The following is a 12761-nucleotide window of genomic DNA, read 5'->3' as shown; positions in this document are numbered from 1 at the left end:
AATCCTCCGAAGAGGAGTCTCTATGAGTGGTCTCTCTCGCGAACGAGAGAGGTGAGCACTTCGTAGAAGAGACGTGAAGGAGCCCCGAAAGGCCGCAAGATCAGCAGACGTAAACAGGAACAATCCTCCGAATAGGAGTCTGTGTGAGTGTCCTCTCACGCGAACAGTAGGGGACACTTCATAGAAGACAAAAGGAGCGATCTTCCGAGGAGGAGCCCTAGTGCAGCCTCCCTCGCGAACGAGAGAGGGCCGGACTGATCCTGCAGCTGCTCAGCCCCTTGAGCGTAGCTACAGAAGCGACCGCTCAGCCCCGAGAGCATAGTCGCTAGTACCATGGTCTAGCCTTGTAACCGCTCAGCCCCTTGAGCACGTCACAAGGGCGGTCGCTCAGCCTCAAGAGCATAACCGCCAAGGACCAAGGAAAAGTAAAAGGGAAGTTAACTAACTACCCTGGAGGCGAACCTCCTTAACGTTCTAGGATGCAAAAAAAAGAGCTGGCAATAATCACGGGGGAACCTCTAAGAGAGGGGAACGCCCCTGACGAATGCCTGAGAGAAGGCGGCGAAGCCGACTCCCCAGGACAACAGGACAGCTCCGTTTCGAAGGCACACACAACAGGCACGAAGAAACAGCATCGGAAACTGGAAAATAAAACAGAATAATTATTTAACAAAAAATTCCCCCGGGTGAAACTCCGAAGAGAAACCCCGAGGGAAAGAACATAAGAACGAAAGAAGGTATGCGCCCCCCCTCCCCCACCCGGCATGCCCAGGTGAGGGGGGGGGGGGACGAAAGTTAACAAAACAGAATTATAACATGATAATTATGCAACTGACTTTGACTGTTCCAAGGATCACCGACCCCCGAAGGGACGTGAGCCCTGATCTGAAAAGTTGAAACACAATTATATTCGTAAAAATAATTGAGACGAAAAAGACGAAATAGCGACTCGGTTCTGAGAAGCTATAGTAGGCGTAGTACGGAGTAAGAGGTGAACGACCTCAAGAGAAGGGCCGGATTCCACGAAAGGCAACCATGGTGGCCTAGAAGTGCAAGGCCGTGATCACGGAAAGATCGTGATGGCCTAAGCCGGCAAACTCTAGCAGACGTACACAATACACACCGCACAACACCGAAAGCAAAGGAAACTTACATTTTCCATACACAAAAATATATATAAACATCAGAAATGTTTAAATATATTTTCATAATTAAATAAATTTTTGAATATACTTACCCGCTGGTTATATAAAGAGCTGAAGTCTCCTGATGCCCTGGCAGAAATACAAAATCTCGCGCTATCGAAGATACGGCAGGTGTATACCCGCACCCTAGCGGTAGTTCAGGTGGAACAACAACACACCTTCAGTTCTTCCATGCCTCATAGCAATACCACAGGTAGTCTCTAGAGGGGAGGAGAGTGGGTGTTAAATTTATATAACCAGCGAGTAAGCATATTCAAAAATTTATTTTATTATGAAAATATCATTTTTAAATATAAAACTTACCCGCTGGTTATATAAAGAGCTGATTGACACCCATTGGTGGCGGATCAGAGACAGCAACATATTGAAAAATTCACTTAAGGGTTACATACAAAAAACTTAAGCGGTTCTCACCTGATAAGGAAGCTGACAACAATGATACTCTGCCTCATTTCGTCCGCTATCCTTAAGAGATCCAGTGATCCACTCGGGCTGAAAATCTCTAGGAGCTGTCAAACGGTACAATCACCTATAACATGACAGGACCTCAACTAATACCCTTGTTCCGGGTGCACTCTAGGAACAAATTGACCACCTAACCAAATCAAAGATTGCGGAAGACTGACGACCAATCTCCACAAACAGCCATAACAAAAGAGTTCCAAGAGATAGAAAAGGGGTATTAGGAAAAAGGGAACGTAGTGGTAGATCATTCACCTACTATCGCATTCGCCGCTACAAAAGGACCCAACGTAAAACAGTCCTCATAGCGAGTCTGAACATTTCTCAAATAATGGGATGCAAAAACAGACTTACTTCTTTAAAAGGTCGTATCCATCAGACTTTGCAGAGAACGGTTCTGTTTAAAGGCCACTGAAGTCGCTACCGCTCTGACTTCATGTGTCTTTACTTTGAGAAGCCTCTGATCCGTCTCATCACATTGAGCATGAGCTTCTCGAATCAACAATCTAATGAAAAAAGATCAGGCATTCTTTGACATGGGCATCGAGGGTTTCCGAACTGCACACCACAGAGCGTCTGAGTTACCCCTCAGATTCTTAGTCCTGTCCACATAAAGTCGTAACGCTCTAACTGGACAGAGTACCCTTTCTAATTCATCTCCCGCCAAATCAGAAAGGTTTGAAATCTCGAAGGATTTGGGCCATGGCCGAGTAGGGTTTTCATTCTTGGCCAGAAACCCCAGTTGTAAAGAACAAATGGCTTTTCCATTCCGAAAACCAATGTTCCAGCTTAAAGCGTGTACCTCACTAACTCTTTTAGCAGTGGCAAGGCTAACCAGAAACAGAGTTTTCAAGGTTAAATCCTTAAATGAAGCAGAGTGTAAAGGCTCAAATCTGTCACTCATGAGAAATTTAAGGACAACATCCAAATTCCAGGCAAGGGGAGCTGTTTGAATCTTCTTGGTTGTACCAATAGACCTAAGCAAATCCTGTAGATCCTTATTATTAGAAAGGTCTAAGTTTCTGTGTCTAAAAACCGTTGCCAACATACTCCTGTAACCTTTAATAGTAGATGACGAGAAGTTATGTTTAAATTTAAGGTCTATGAAAAAATCCGCTATCTGGGTTAGAGAGGTACTGGAAGAGGAAATCGCGTTAGTCCAACACCACTCTCTGAATAACTCCCACTTGGACTGATACACCTTGATGGTTGAAGATCTCCTTGCCCTCACAATTGCCTTGGCTGCCTTCTTCGAAAATCCTCTAGCTCTAGCGAGTTTTTCGATAGTCTGAAGGCAGTCAGACGTAGAGCTCGGAGGTTTTGATGATTTCGGGCCAAGTGAGGTTGTCTGAGAAGATCGGGTCTTATGGGAAGGCTTCTCGGGAAATCTACCATCCATTCCAGTACCTCTGGAAACCAGCTCCTTGACGGCCAGAACGGAGCTATCAGTGTCATTCTGGTCTCTTCGTGGGATATGAACTTCTGAATCACTTTGTGTAGAATCTTGAATGGAGGGAAAGCATAAACCTCCATGTGTGACCAGCTCATTAGAAAGGCGTCTATGTGCAAGGCTTCGGGATCCGGAACCGGAGAGCAGTAACACTCCAGCCTTTTCGTCTTTGCGGTGGCAAAGAGATCCACGAGAGGACGGCCCCATAACCGCCACAGACTCTTGCAGACGTCCTGGTGTAAAATCCATTCTGTGGAGAGAACCTGACCTTCCCTGCTGAGTCTGCCTGCGCTCACATTGTTGACCCCCTGGATGAATCGAGTCAAAAGAGTCACCTTCCTTTCCTCTGCCCATAAGAGAAGAAGTCTTGCAATCTTGTACAGAGACCAAGAGTGGGTCCCGCCTTGTTTCACAATATAGGCCAGAGCTGTCGTGCTGTTCGCATTGATTTGGACTATTTTGCCCCTGATCTGCTTCTCGAAGCCTATGAGAGCCAGATGAATAGCCAAAAGCTCCTTTTGGTTGATGTGGAGAGATGTTTGCTCCACAGTCCAAGTCCCCAAAAGTTCCTTCTTCTCTAGAGTGGCTCCCCACCCCGAGTTTGAGGCGTCGGAACACAACGCGAGGTCTGAGCTCTTCTGAAGTAAAGACAAGCCTTCTTTCAGTCTGGGTTCGTTGTAACACCATTGAAGATGAGACTGAATGGAAATCGAGATGGGAACGCAATCCCTGTCGAGGTTGTCCCCTTTCTTCCAATGGCGATTGCGATGAAACTGAAGAGGACGCAAGTGCAACCTCCCCAGGGTTACGAACTTCTCTAATGATGAGAGAGTCCCAAGAAGGCTCATCCAATCTCTTACGGAGCAAAGTTCCCTCTTCAGGAAAGTTTGGACTTTTAGGAAGGCTGTCTGAATTCTCACCGACGACGGAAAAGCCCGAAAACTCCGACTGTGAATCTCCATTCCCAAATAAAGAATCTCCTGGGATGGAGTCAGTTGCGATTTTTTCGAGCTCACCAGGAGGCCCAGTTCTCTGGTTAGATCCAAAGTCATTTTTAGGTCCTTCAAACAACAATCGGCTGAGGAGGCTCTTATCAGCCAATCGTCCAGATACAGAGAGGCTCTGATTCCCCTCGAATGCAGCATGCTTGCTACATTCAGCATGATCTTGGTAAACAATAGAGGAGCCGTGCAGAGTCCGAAACAGAGCCCTGAATTGGAAGACCTTGTTTCCGTCCATGAACCTCAGATAACGTCTGCAGCTGGGATGAATCGGAAGGTGGAAATAGGCGTTCTGAAGATCTATAGAGACCATACAATCGTCTTTCCTCACAGCCGCCAGAACTGTCTTCTGAGTTTCCATAGTGAACGTTGAATTTTGGATGTAACCATTTAGAACACTTATGTCCAGAACCGGTCTCCACTCCCCTGAACTCTTGGCTACTAAGTAAAGGCGGTTGTAAAACCCCGGAGAAGTTACATCCTGCACTTCCTCTATTGCTTGCTTCTCTAATAAAAGACACATCTGAAGACGCATGGCTTGCTTCTTCGGACCCTCTCTGTATTTGGGCGAAAGATCCACCGGATCTGTGACTAAAGGAGGATTTGCCAGGAAGGGGATCTTGTAACCCTCCTTTAACACTTGGACGGACCAGGGGTCCGCTCCATTCCTCTCCCAAGCCTCCCAGAAGTGAATCAACCTGGCACCCACTGCTGTCTGAAGGAAAGGGCAGTCAGACTTTACCTCGGCCGGACTTGCCTCCTCTGCCTCTAGGTTTCCTTCCTTTTGGTTTGAAAGAGCCCCTTCCAGAGGATTTCCCACGAAAGGACTGAGAAGGTCGAAAACCAGAAGAGGATTCCTTAGGCTTACGAGAGGAAAACGTCGAAGGCAAAACTTTTCTTGTCGTATTGGTTACTAAGTCATGCGTGGCCTTCTGCGTGAGAGCAGTGGCAACTTCGCCTACCAACTCTTGCAGAAATAAGGTATTAGCCAAAGGAGCGAAAAGAAGGCCCGTTTTCTGGTAGGGAGACACTCCTGCAGAGAGAAAAGAGCACATCGTGGCCCTTTTCTTGAGGATTCCAGCCGTGAACAAGGCAGCTAACTCGTTGGAGCCATCCCTCACACCTTTGTCCAAGCAGGACATCAAATGAGCCAGTCCACTAGTGTCCGTGTCCTTCATATCTGAGACCCTCTTACTCAAAGCTCCCAGAGCCCAGTGTAAGAAATTAAACACCTCGAAGGCCCTGAAAAGACCCTTAAGCAAATGATCGAACTCTGGAATAGACCACCAAATCTTCGTTTTCCTTAAGGCAAGACGACGAGACGCATCCACTAAACTTGAGAAATCCCCTTAGGCAGACGAAGGAAAACTCAAGCCCAACACTTCACCAGTCTCGTACCACACACTAGATTTAGAAGCCAACCTTGCGGGTGGAAAGGCAAAGGCCGTTTTGCCAAAAGATTTCTTAGAGTCCAACCAGGAACCCATTAATTTCAAGGCCCGTTTAGAGGACCGAGAAAGAACCATCTTGGTATAAACTGGAACTTTGGTGCTTTACCTAAGATGAACTCAGAAGGCGGAGAACGAGGGGCCACAGGAGTAAACTGATCCGGAAAAATTCCAGTAAGAATCAACATAAACTTACGAAGATCAACAGCATGTTGATAATGCTTCTCTTCCTCATTCTCAGAAACTTCCTCTATAGGCTCGTCCACATCCGACTTTTCCTCAAGTTCGTCTTCTGGCAATGCAGCAACTTCTGCAGCCTGAACTGAAGGAACAAAGTCTGGATGAGATTGCCTGTCAAAGTCAATATCTGCATCCAACTGACGGGGAGAGGTCGAAGTTGATTGACGTGAAACATGGAAGGGTAGACGTTCTTCGTCAACTAACAACTGCAGAGACCGCTTAGAGTCCGACTGCTATTGACCAGATTGACGCTTGGACTCGGAAGGCAACTGCCGAAGATCGCTGAGTGGACGCGTAGAGTCCGAAAACTGTTGACGCGAACGATCAAAGCTGTCAAGATGTTGACGCTGAGAATCGATGTTTTGACGTGAAGCGTCCACTAGTTGTTGACACGGGCGATCCACTTCTTCAAAACGTTGACGCGTCGCATCTACTTGTCGATGCCGATGTTCTTCCTCACGACCAAAAGACGAAAACCGTTCAACCAAACTTCTCTGACGTGACTCATCAAAATCAACCTCGTGTTGAACACTATGAATGGGAGACCGCCTAAGCGATAACTCGTCAGCACCAGAGACCATCGATCGCCTGTGCGATAATTGGTCTGACGCCTGACGCCCAGACATACTGCCAACACCTGGTAGAAAAGAATCCATAAACGACGAGAGTTGTTCTTTCATAGTCACAAGCATAGACCATTTAGGATCTTCAGAATTCCTTAAAGGAATATTCGTTCCATCGTCACCACGTATTTCGGGAGAAGAAAGCCAATCTGAAGGAAGAGGAGGAGCATGAATCGTAACAAGGTCTGAATCGAAAGGAATCTTATCAACACGAATACTGTACGGTGATCTGGATGCTTAGCCGGAGTGCAAGCGATGGGAGAACGGAAACGTTCCGGTGAGTCCCACGAACTACATCCTGGACGCACAGGCGATTCCTGACGCTGAGTAACTTCATGCGTCCGTTTAAGCGGTCTTGACGCACGACGCCAGATCTCACTACCCGACCCTTCATCGGAAGACGGGGATAACGCATGAACCTCATCTTTCCTACGATGAGGGTGAACGGCCTGAGTTATGGCAACAGGAACGTTCGAGGGGACGTCTGCACGATTGATGACGCTTCTCGTTCCCTTAAGCCGTTCGACATTACTTCTCCCATGGGTTGGGGAGCTTGAAAGAGGTCTTAGGCTAGGTGAACGACAAGATCGTGCAGACGCACCCTCCACAACACTAAACACATTAGAAACACTTTTCACATTACCGAGAGATTCACGACTTTTCGGTACAGTAAATTCAGACACCGAAACACTTTCCACAGTTCCGACAGAATCACGGTTTTTCAGTATCTTCAACTCAGAAAAAATCGTATTTCTATCTGCCGCTAAGGACTCGACTTTCTCACCAAGAGCGGTAAACATGTCTTTCATAGTAGGTTCCTGATCTACCACCACGGGGGAAGGAATAGGATTAGGAACATTAACATTAGGTAAGGCTCTATCCACAGATCGTGAAGAACTACGCCTAACTCTATCCCTCTCTAGTCTCCTAACATAACGTTCGTATGTTACAAAATCATCATCTGTTAAAGAAAGACACTCATTACATCTATCATCAAATGAACAAAATTTACCCCTACATTTCACACAAATATTATGAGGATCAATAGATCCTTTAGGAAGTCGAGAACGACACCCTTCACTAACACACCTACGTATAGCAGGGGAGGAGTCGGCCATTTTGAATGGTTACGTGAAAGACCGACGAGCAAAAAATAAGGGAAATATTAATAAAGATAACCTCAAACAAAAAGATTTCAAGATTAGAATAAAGAGAAAACAATTAACGATAGCTTAAAACTCAGAAAAAAACGTTGTACATCACCAAACGACTTCCCAAAAGAGTAAAACCACGAGAGTGAACTTCAATATGACAGCCAGCTAGACGGGCAGAAGAAGAACTGAAGGTGAGTTGTTGTTCCACCTGAACTACCGCTAGGGTGCGGGTATACACCTGCCGTATCTTCGATAGCGCGAGATTTTGAATTTCTGCCAGGGCGTCAGGAGACTTCAGCTCTTTATATAACCAGCGGGTAAGTTTTATATTTAAAAATATCTAGTATAAGAAAAGGTAAGTTAAAAGACAAAACAATAATGGCCGTCAAGAGAGCAACGAGCGGAACCTCCGATCACTATGCGAGCCAAAAGTAAAGTGGAGTATTCTCCGGTGTGTGTGAGGGGGAGGGGTAGCTAGCTAACCCTCCCTACCCCCTGCTAACTAGCGGTGGGGTAGGTAACCCTCGTTAAAACTTTCTGGCTCGTCATCGGCTGCGCCGAAATAATCACCCCATGTAAATAGCGTGGTTTGTATTTAGTTACGGAACAAAAGCCATTCTTAAATCATTAAAATAAAGGGGTCAATCTAGAGCTCATGTCAACCTTGTATCAAAACTCCTGAAAGACTGATGAAGACTATACGACATGCACAGCATGTTATTGTGTGTTAATTCTGTTAAGTCTTGTTGTTTACTAGAGGCATTAGTATATTAGAAGGAAATAAAATGGAAATTTTTTAAATTTTTAAGGGGGTAACATTGACATAACCCAGCTTAGAGACAAAAGCAATATCAACATCAAAGGAGGTTCATATATTTTCATTATACTGTTCAAGTATTTGGTTTGTGGCAATTCTATTTCCTGCAACTTAACCTAAATAGAGTTTTCACAGTAACCTACCTCTTGAGTAAACCTTCATTAGGAATATCTTTGAAGGAAGATACATCTGAACCCTCTGGCCACATCACCAATATGCCATATTCAGAATTGTTTTTAATGTTACAATTATTAATATAAACCTGAAAATAAAATGCAAGGTGTGTTCATTTCCTCCAAATATCAACCAAGTTACAGTGCATACAAGAAAAGTCCATTCAAGCAATAAAGTCTGTATGAATAATTTTATTTTAGGGGCAAGAAAGGTTAATTTAATGTTCAATAATGGGGTTAATGGTACAGCCAACTCAGTGTCTGTTCCTAACAAAGATAAGACATGAAAAACAGGGACAGGAAAGAGCAGGTCAACTATGAAACAAATTACAGACTCTCCACTAAAAAGAAAGGCACAAGAATAAGTGAAATGCAAGATTTGAGTTTCAAAAGCTAATCTCTAGTAATAACAATCTCTTAAATGTTTTCCAGATGAATCAGAGGGGCGCATATCTGTTAATTCACTAGAGATAAAGTTGATTTGACACAGATTCATGTTATCATACTTTGGGTTTCTTATTACAAGAACTTCTTTTTAGGTAACATATTAGGGATAGGACAATAATTTTGTGTTCCAAGATGGATTGGCTTTCGCAAATCGTTTAGCTAATCACCAAGCTTTACTGAGCTGCTGGATAAGAAGGTAGGTGGATAAAGGTAACATTTAAAATAAAAGAGAATGTAAAACAGCTGGAGACCAAAGAGACAGCAAAAAACATCCTATAGTATCAATAGTATGGAATAAATATTTCATATTTTTCAAAATGAAGTTTACTGTAAGCAAAGAGTAATACCCCGCTGTTCTACATAAAGCTATAACATACAGTACTTAACTTTCCTAAATGAACAATATCAACTAGAATAAAAAGATGAATAAATTATTTTCATGTGCCCAATACTGAGTAGTATGTACCTGAAAACTGTAATTTTCCAGAAGTGTATTTTTATGAAACTACATTATTTTACTAACTACCAATAACAAATCTATTATAATGATACTGAAATAATTCTGAAATAAAATAAACTGAACTTATTGCAAGACTGGTAATACCTTTGAGTCCTCTTCAACTTCAATTCCAATGCCGCAGCCAACAAAGGATGTACGCGAGATATCAGCAGTGGCAGATTCTCGGAAGTCTACTCCTTTTTGGGTGCTCTCTTTCACTATTGAGTTTTCTATTTTGGTATTTGTCTTTCCGAGTCCAATAATTCCAGTCACACCACCTGGATATAATAAAGATTAGTTACTGTGAATTGTTTGTTCAATAACACTCCATAATGATAAAAGAAATTTGTAATTTCAATTACAACTCAATATAACATTATTTATCAAATTGATAAAAATAAACTTGAAGGTGGCTGGAAAGATGCAAAGAAAAAAGCAGTCAGGAAAGTAAGCATGTGGCTGCTGTGAGAATGGTGTTGGGGAGAGCTCAGCAATGTGTGTACCCAACTTGACAAACGGTGTAACAAGAGATGACCAGGATTAGGAAATATACATGGAGTAAGAAATATTTGGTAATAAATGTAACAGAGTGCAATAGCAAATAAGATAAAAATGAAAGAGATAACCCATGCTGCAACAGACAGGCTGATCTAAGGATATGTAGAGCATATGGGTAACTTGGTGGAGCACTGGACTATGAAGTAGAAGTACTGCAGCATGGATAAAACAGATGGAGATAGCTAAACTAATGGTAACTAAAAATAACCATATCAAATGATAAAGCAAGATTGATGACCTAATTGGTACATAAGCCAGCCCTACTCAATACAGCAGATATACGAGCCATAACAAACAATATGGTACTGAAAATGTTATGACTCAAAGCCAAAGTACCTTACAAAGACTGAGGGTCTGAGAGATGTAATGACCAGAGGCTTGAAAAAAGACTGAGGTAATTTAGATATGTGACAGGAAGGGTTGATGAAAAAAAAAATAAAAAAAAGATACTGAAATATTATGGTAAAAGATTGGTCTAGAAGTCATGGAAAAGGGGTAAGTGAAACCCTACACCAGACTGCGATAAAGGTAGTAAAAGCTAAGAGCAGATGAGTGGAGAGAACTCTGATCCTAAAAAAGGAAAAATTGACATGAATAATGTTCATAATAATTCACTACAATTAAAAAAAAAAAAAAAATTACCAAAGATAGTTATACAGTGGAGCCTCTACATACGATCTTAATTTGTTCCAGAAACTGCTTCGTATGTTAAAACAATCGTATGTTGGAGCAAATATTCCCATAAGAATACACTGTAATTTGTATAATCCGTTCCACAGCCCAAAAACCTATAACAACTCCTTAATAAATTACTACATATAATTACACATAACATAATTGGATAATATGAAAGAAGGGTGTAAAAAAGATAATTTTAAAGAAATAATAAATAAAAAATGTGTTATTGTCACTTTACCTTAGAGACAGGCAAACGCAGGTGTAGGAATTGCTACGCCAGGAGGAGACGGACGATCGGCGAGAAGGTAGACATGGTGTTAACATGTTCTTTAAATAAATACTCTCTCTCTCTCTCTCTTGTTCTTCTTCACTGTTATTGTTAGACGTCTATTAATTTTTTCTGAGAGAGAGAGAGAGAGATTAAACAAAAATGTGTTGTGTACATATGATTTTTAACAGCGTCAACAAGTTGAAAGACAATTAAATGTAACTAAAAAAGCAATATCAGCGAATCTGAATTCCTTTATTAACTAAAACAAATATTGATACAAACACACTTGTGTGCATATGCACAAACACACACACACAGGTGTAGGAATTCCTATGCAGGAGGAGACACAATCGGCGAGGAGGTAGAAATGGTGACTGCGATAACATACCATAACTTACACTACGGAAACTTTAATCTGACTTAGCTTATTTTTTTTTTTTTATTTTCATATTTCATAATTTTTAAATTTTTTTTCTTTTGATTTTTAATTTTCATCACTTTCAGTGACGAGTTAAGGTATGTTATCGCAGTCACCATCTCTACCTCCTCCCCAACCGTCTGTCTCTTACTGCGTAGCAATTCCTACACCTGTGTGTGTTTGTGCATATGCACACGAGTGTGTTTTTATCAATATTTGTTTTAGTTAAAAAGGGAATTCAGATTCGCTGTTATTACTTTCTTAGTTACATTTAATTGTCTTTCAACTCGTTGACGCTGTAAAAAATCATATGTACTCTAAACACATTTTTGTTTAATCTCTCTCTCTCTCTCTCTCTCTCTCTCTCTCTCTCTCTCTCTCTCTCTCTCTCTCTCTCTCTCTCGCGGAAAAAAAAATAATAGACGTCTCTAACACTATAACAGCGAAGAACGAGAGAGAGAGAGAGAGAGAGAGAGAGAGAGAGAGATTTTATTTAAAGAACATGTTAATGCTATGTTTAGAGAGAAACAGAAAAAGAGAGAGGACTTTTTTAAAAGAGCTTGTTAATGCTATCTTGGCTTTCTTTGCTTCACTTTTTCCTTTCTTTCTGTTCATCACGCTGGCCCTTCTCACAAATGATCGTTGCCAACAATCTCTTTGTCCTTTATCCCTATCAACAAAAGGCGTTCTATCTCTTCCAGGGTATTGCTACGATGTCTTGTAATAATGGTGATCCCTTCGATGGTTTATCTGCTTTAATGGCTGCCTTCTGCTTGATGATCGTCGAGATCATAGGCCTATTCCGGCCATATTGTTTAGCCATATCACTCACATGCACACTACTCTCATGTTTTTTTATAATTTCTTGAATCAGTTCTAATGAAAGAATTGCCTTCTTCCTTTTCTCACCACTACCTGTACTGAAACTTAGCTTCTTAGGCACCATGATTATAGGTAAAATAAAAAAAGGAAATGTGAGAAAAGGAAGAAAATAAGCACTGTTAATAACAGACCAAACAGAGGACAACCACACAAGAACAGAGAACAGAGCACTCAACGCTCAATGGCGTCCCTCTTACGTGCTGCCATCTACCAGCGTAAACAAGATCTACATCGGATGTTGGAGCATTACTTCGGGTGTCAAGACAAAAATTTGATGGAATTTTACTTCGGATGTTGGAACAATCGTATGTAAAGTCAATCGTATGTAGAGGTTCCACTGTATATGAAAAATTTGAAAAGTAATTTGCATTTTACGTAACTATATAAACCTGGGTTCTTTACTCATAGGAGACAGAGTACAGTGACAGCTGGAAT

The 12761-nt window shown here is 42.2% G+C and overlaps 1 protein-coding gene across 1 annotated transcript in view; it reads right to left on the bottom strand.

Annotated features, from left to right (window-relative positions):
• Positions 1 to 12761, bottom strand: part of nesd (nessun dorma) — a 116312-nt gene that overhangs the window by 44560 nt on the left and 58991 nt on the right. Inside the window, exons 11-12 of the mRNA XM_068381673.1 lie at positions 9625 to 9797; positions 8544 to 8662 (exon numbers count right to left, since the gene is read on the bottom strand). Coding sequence (XP_068237774.1) covers positions 8544 to 8662; positions 9625 to 9797 — 292 coding nt within the window. The remainder of the gene's footprint in view (positions 1 to 8543; positions 8663 to 9624; positions 9798 to 12761) is intronic.

The sequence above is a fragment of the Palaemon carinicauda genome, chromosome 10 (assembly GCF_036898095.1).
Source record: "Palaemon carinicauda isolate YSFRI2023 chromosome 10, ASM3689809v2, whole genome shotgun sequence".
NCBI lineage: Eukaryota > Metazoa > Arthropoda > Malacostraca > Decapoda > Palaemonidae > Palaemon > Palaemon carinicauda.
The sequence above is the reverse complement of the archived record's forward strand: the minus strand, read 5'-3'. Positions and strand labels throughout refer to the sequence as shown.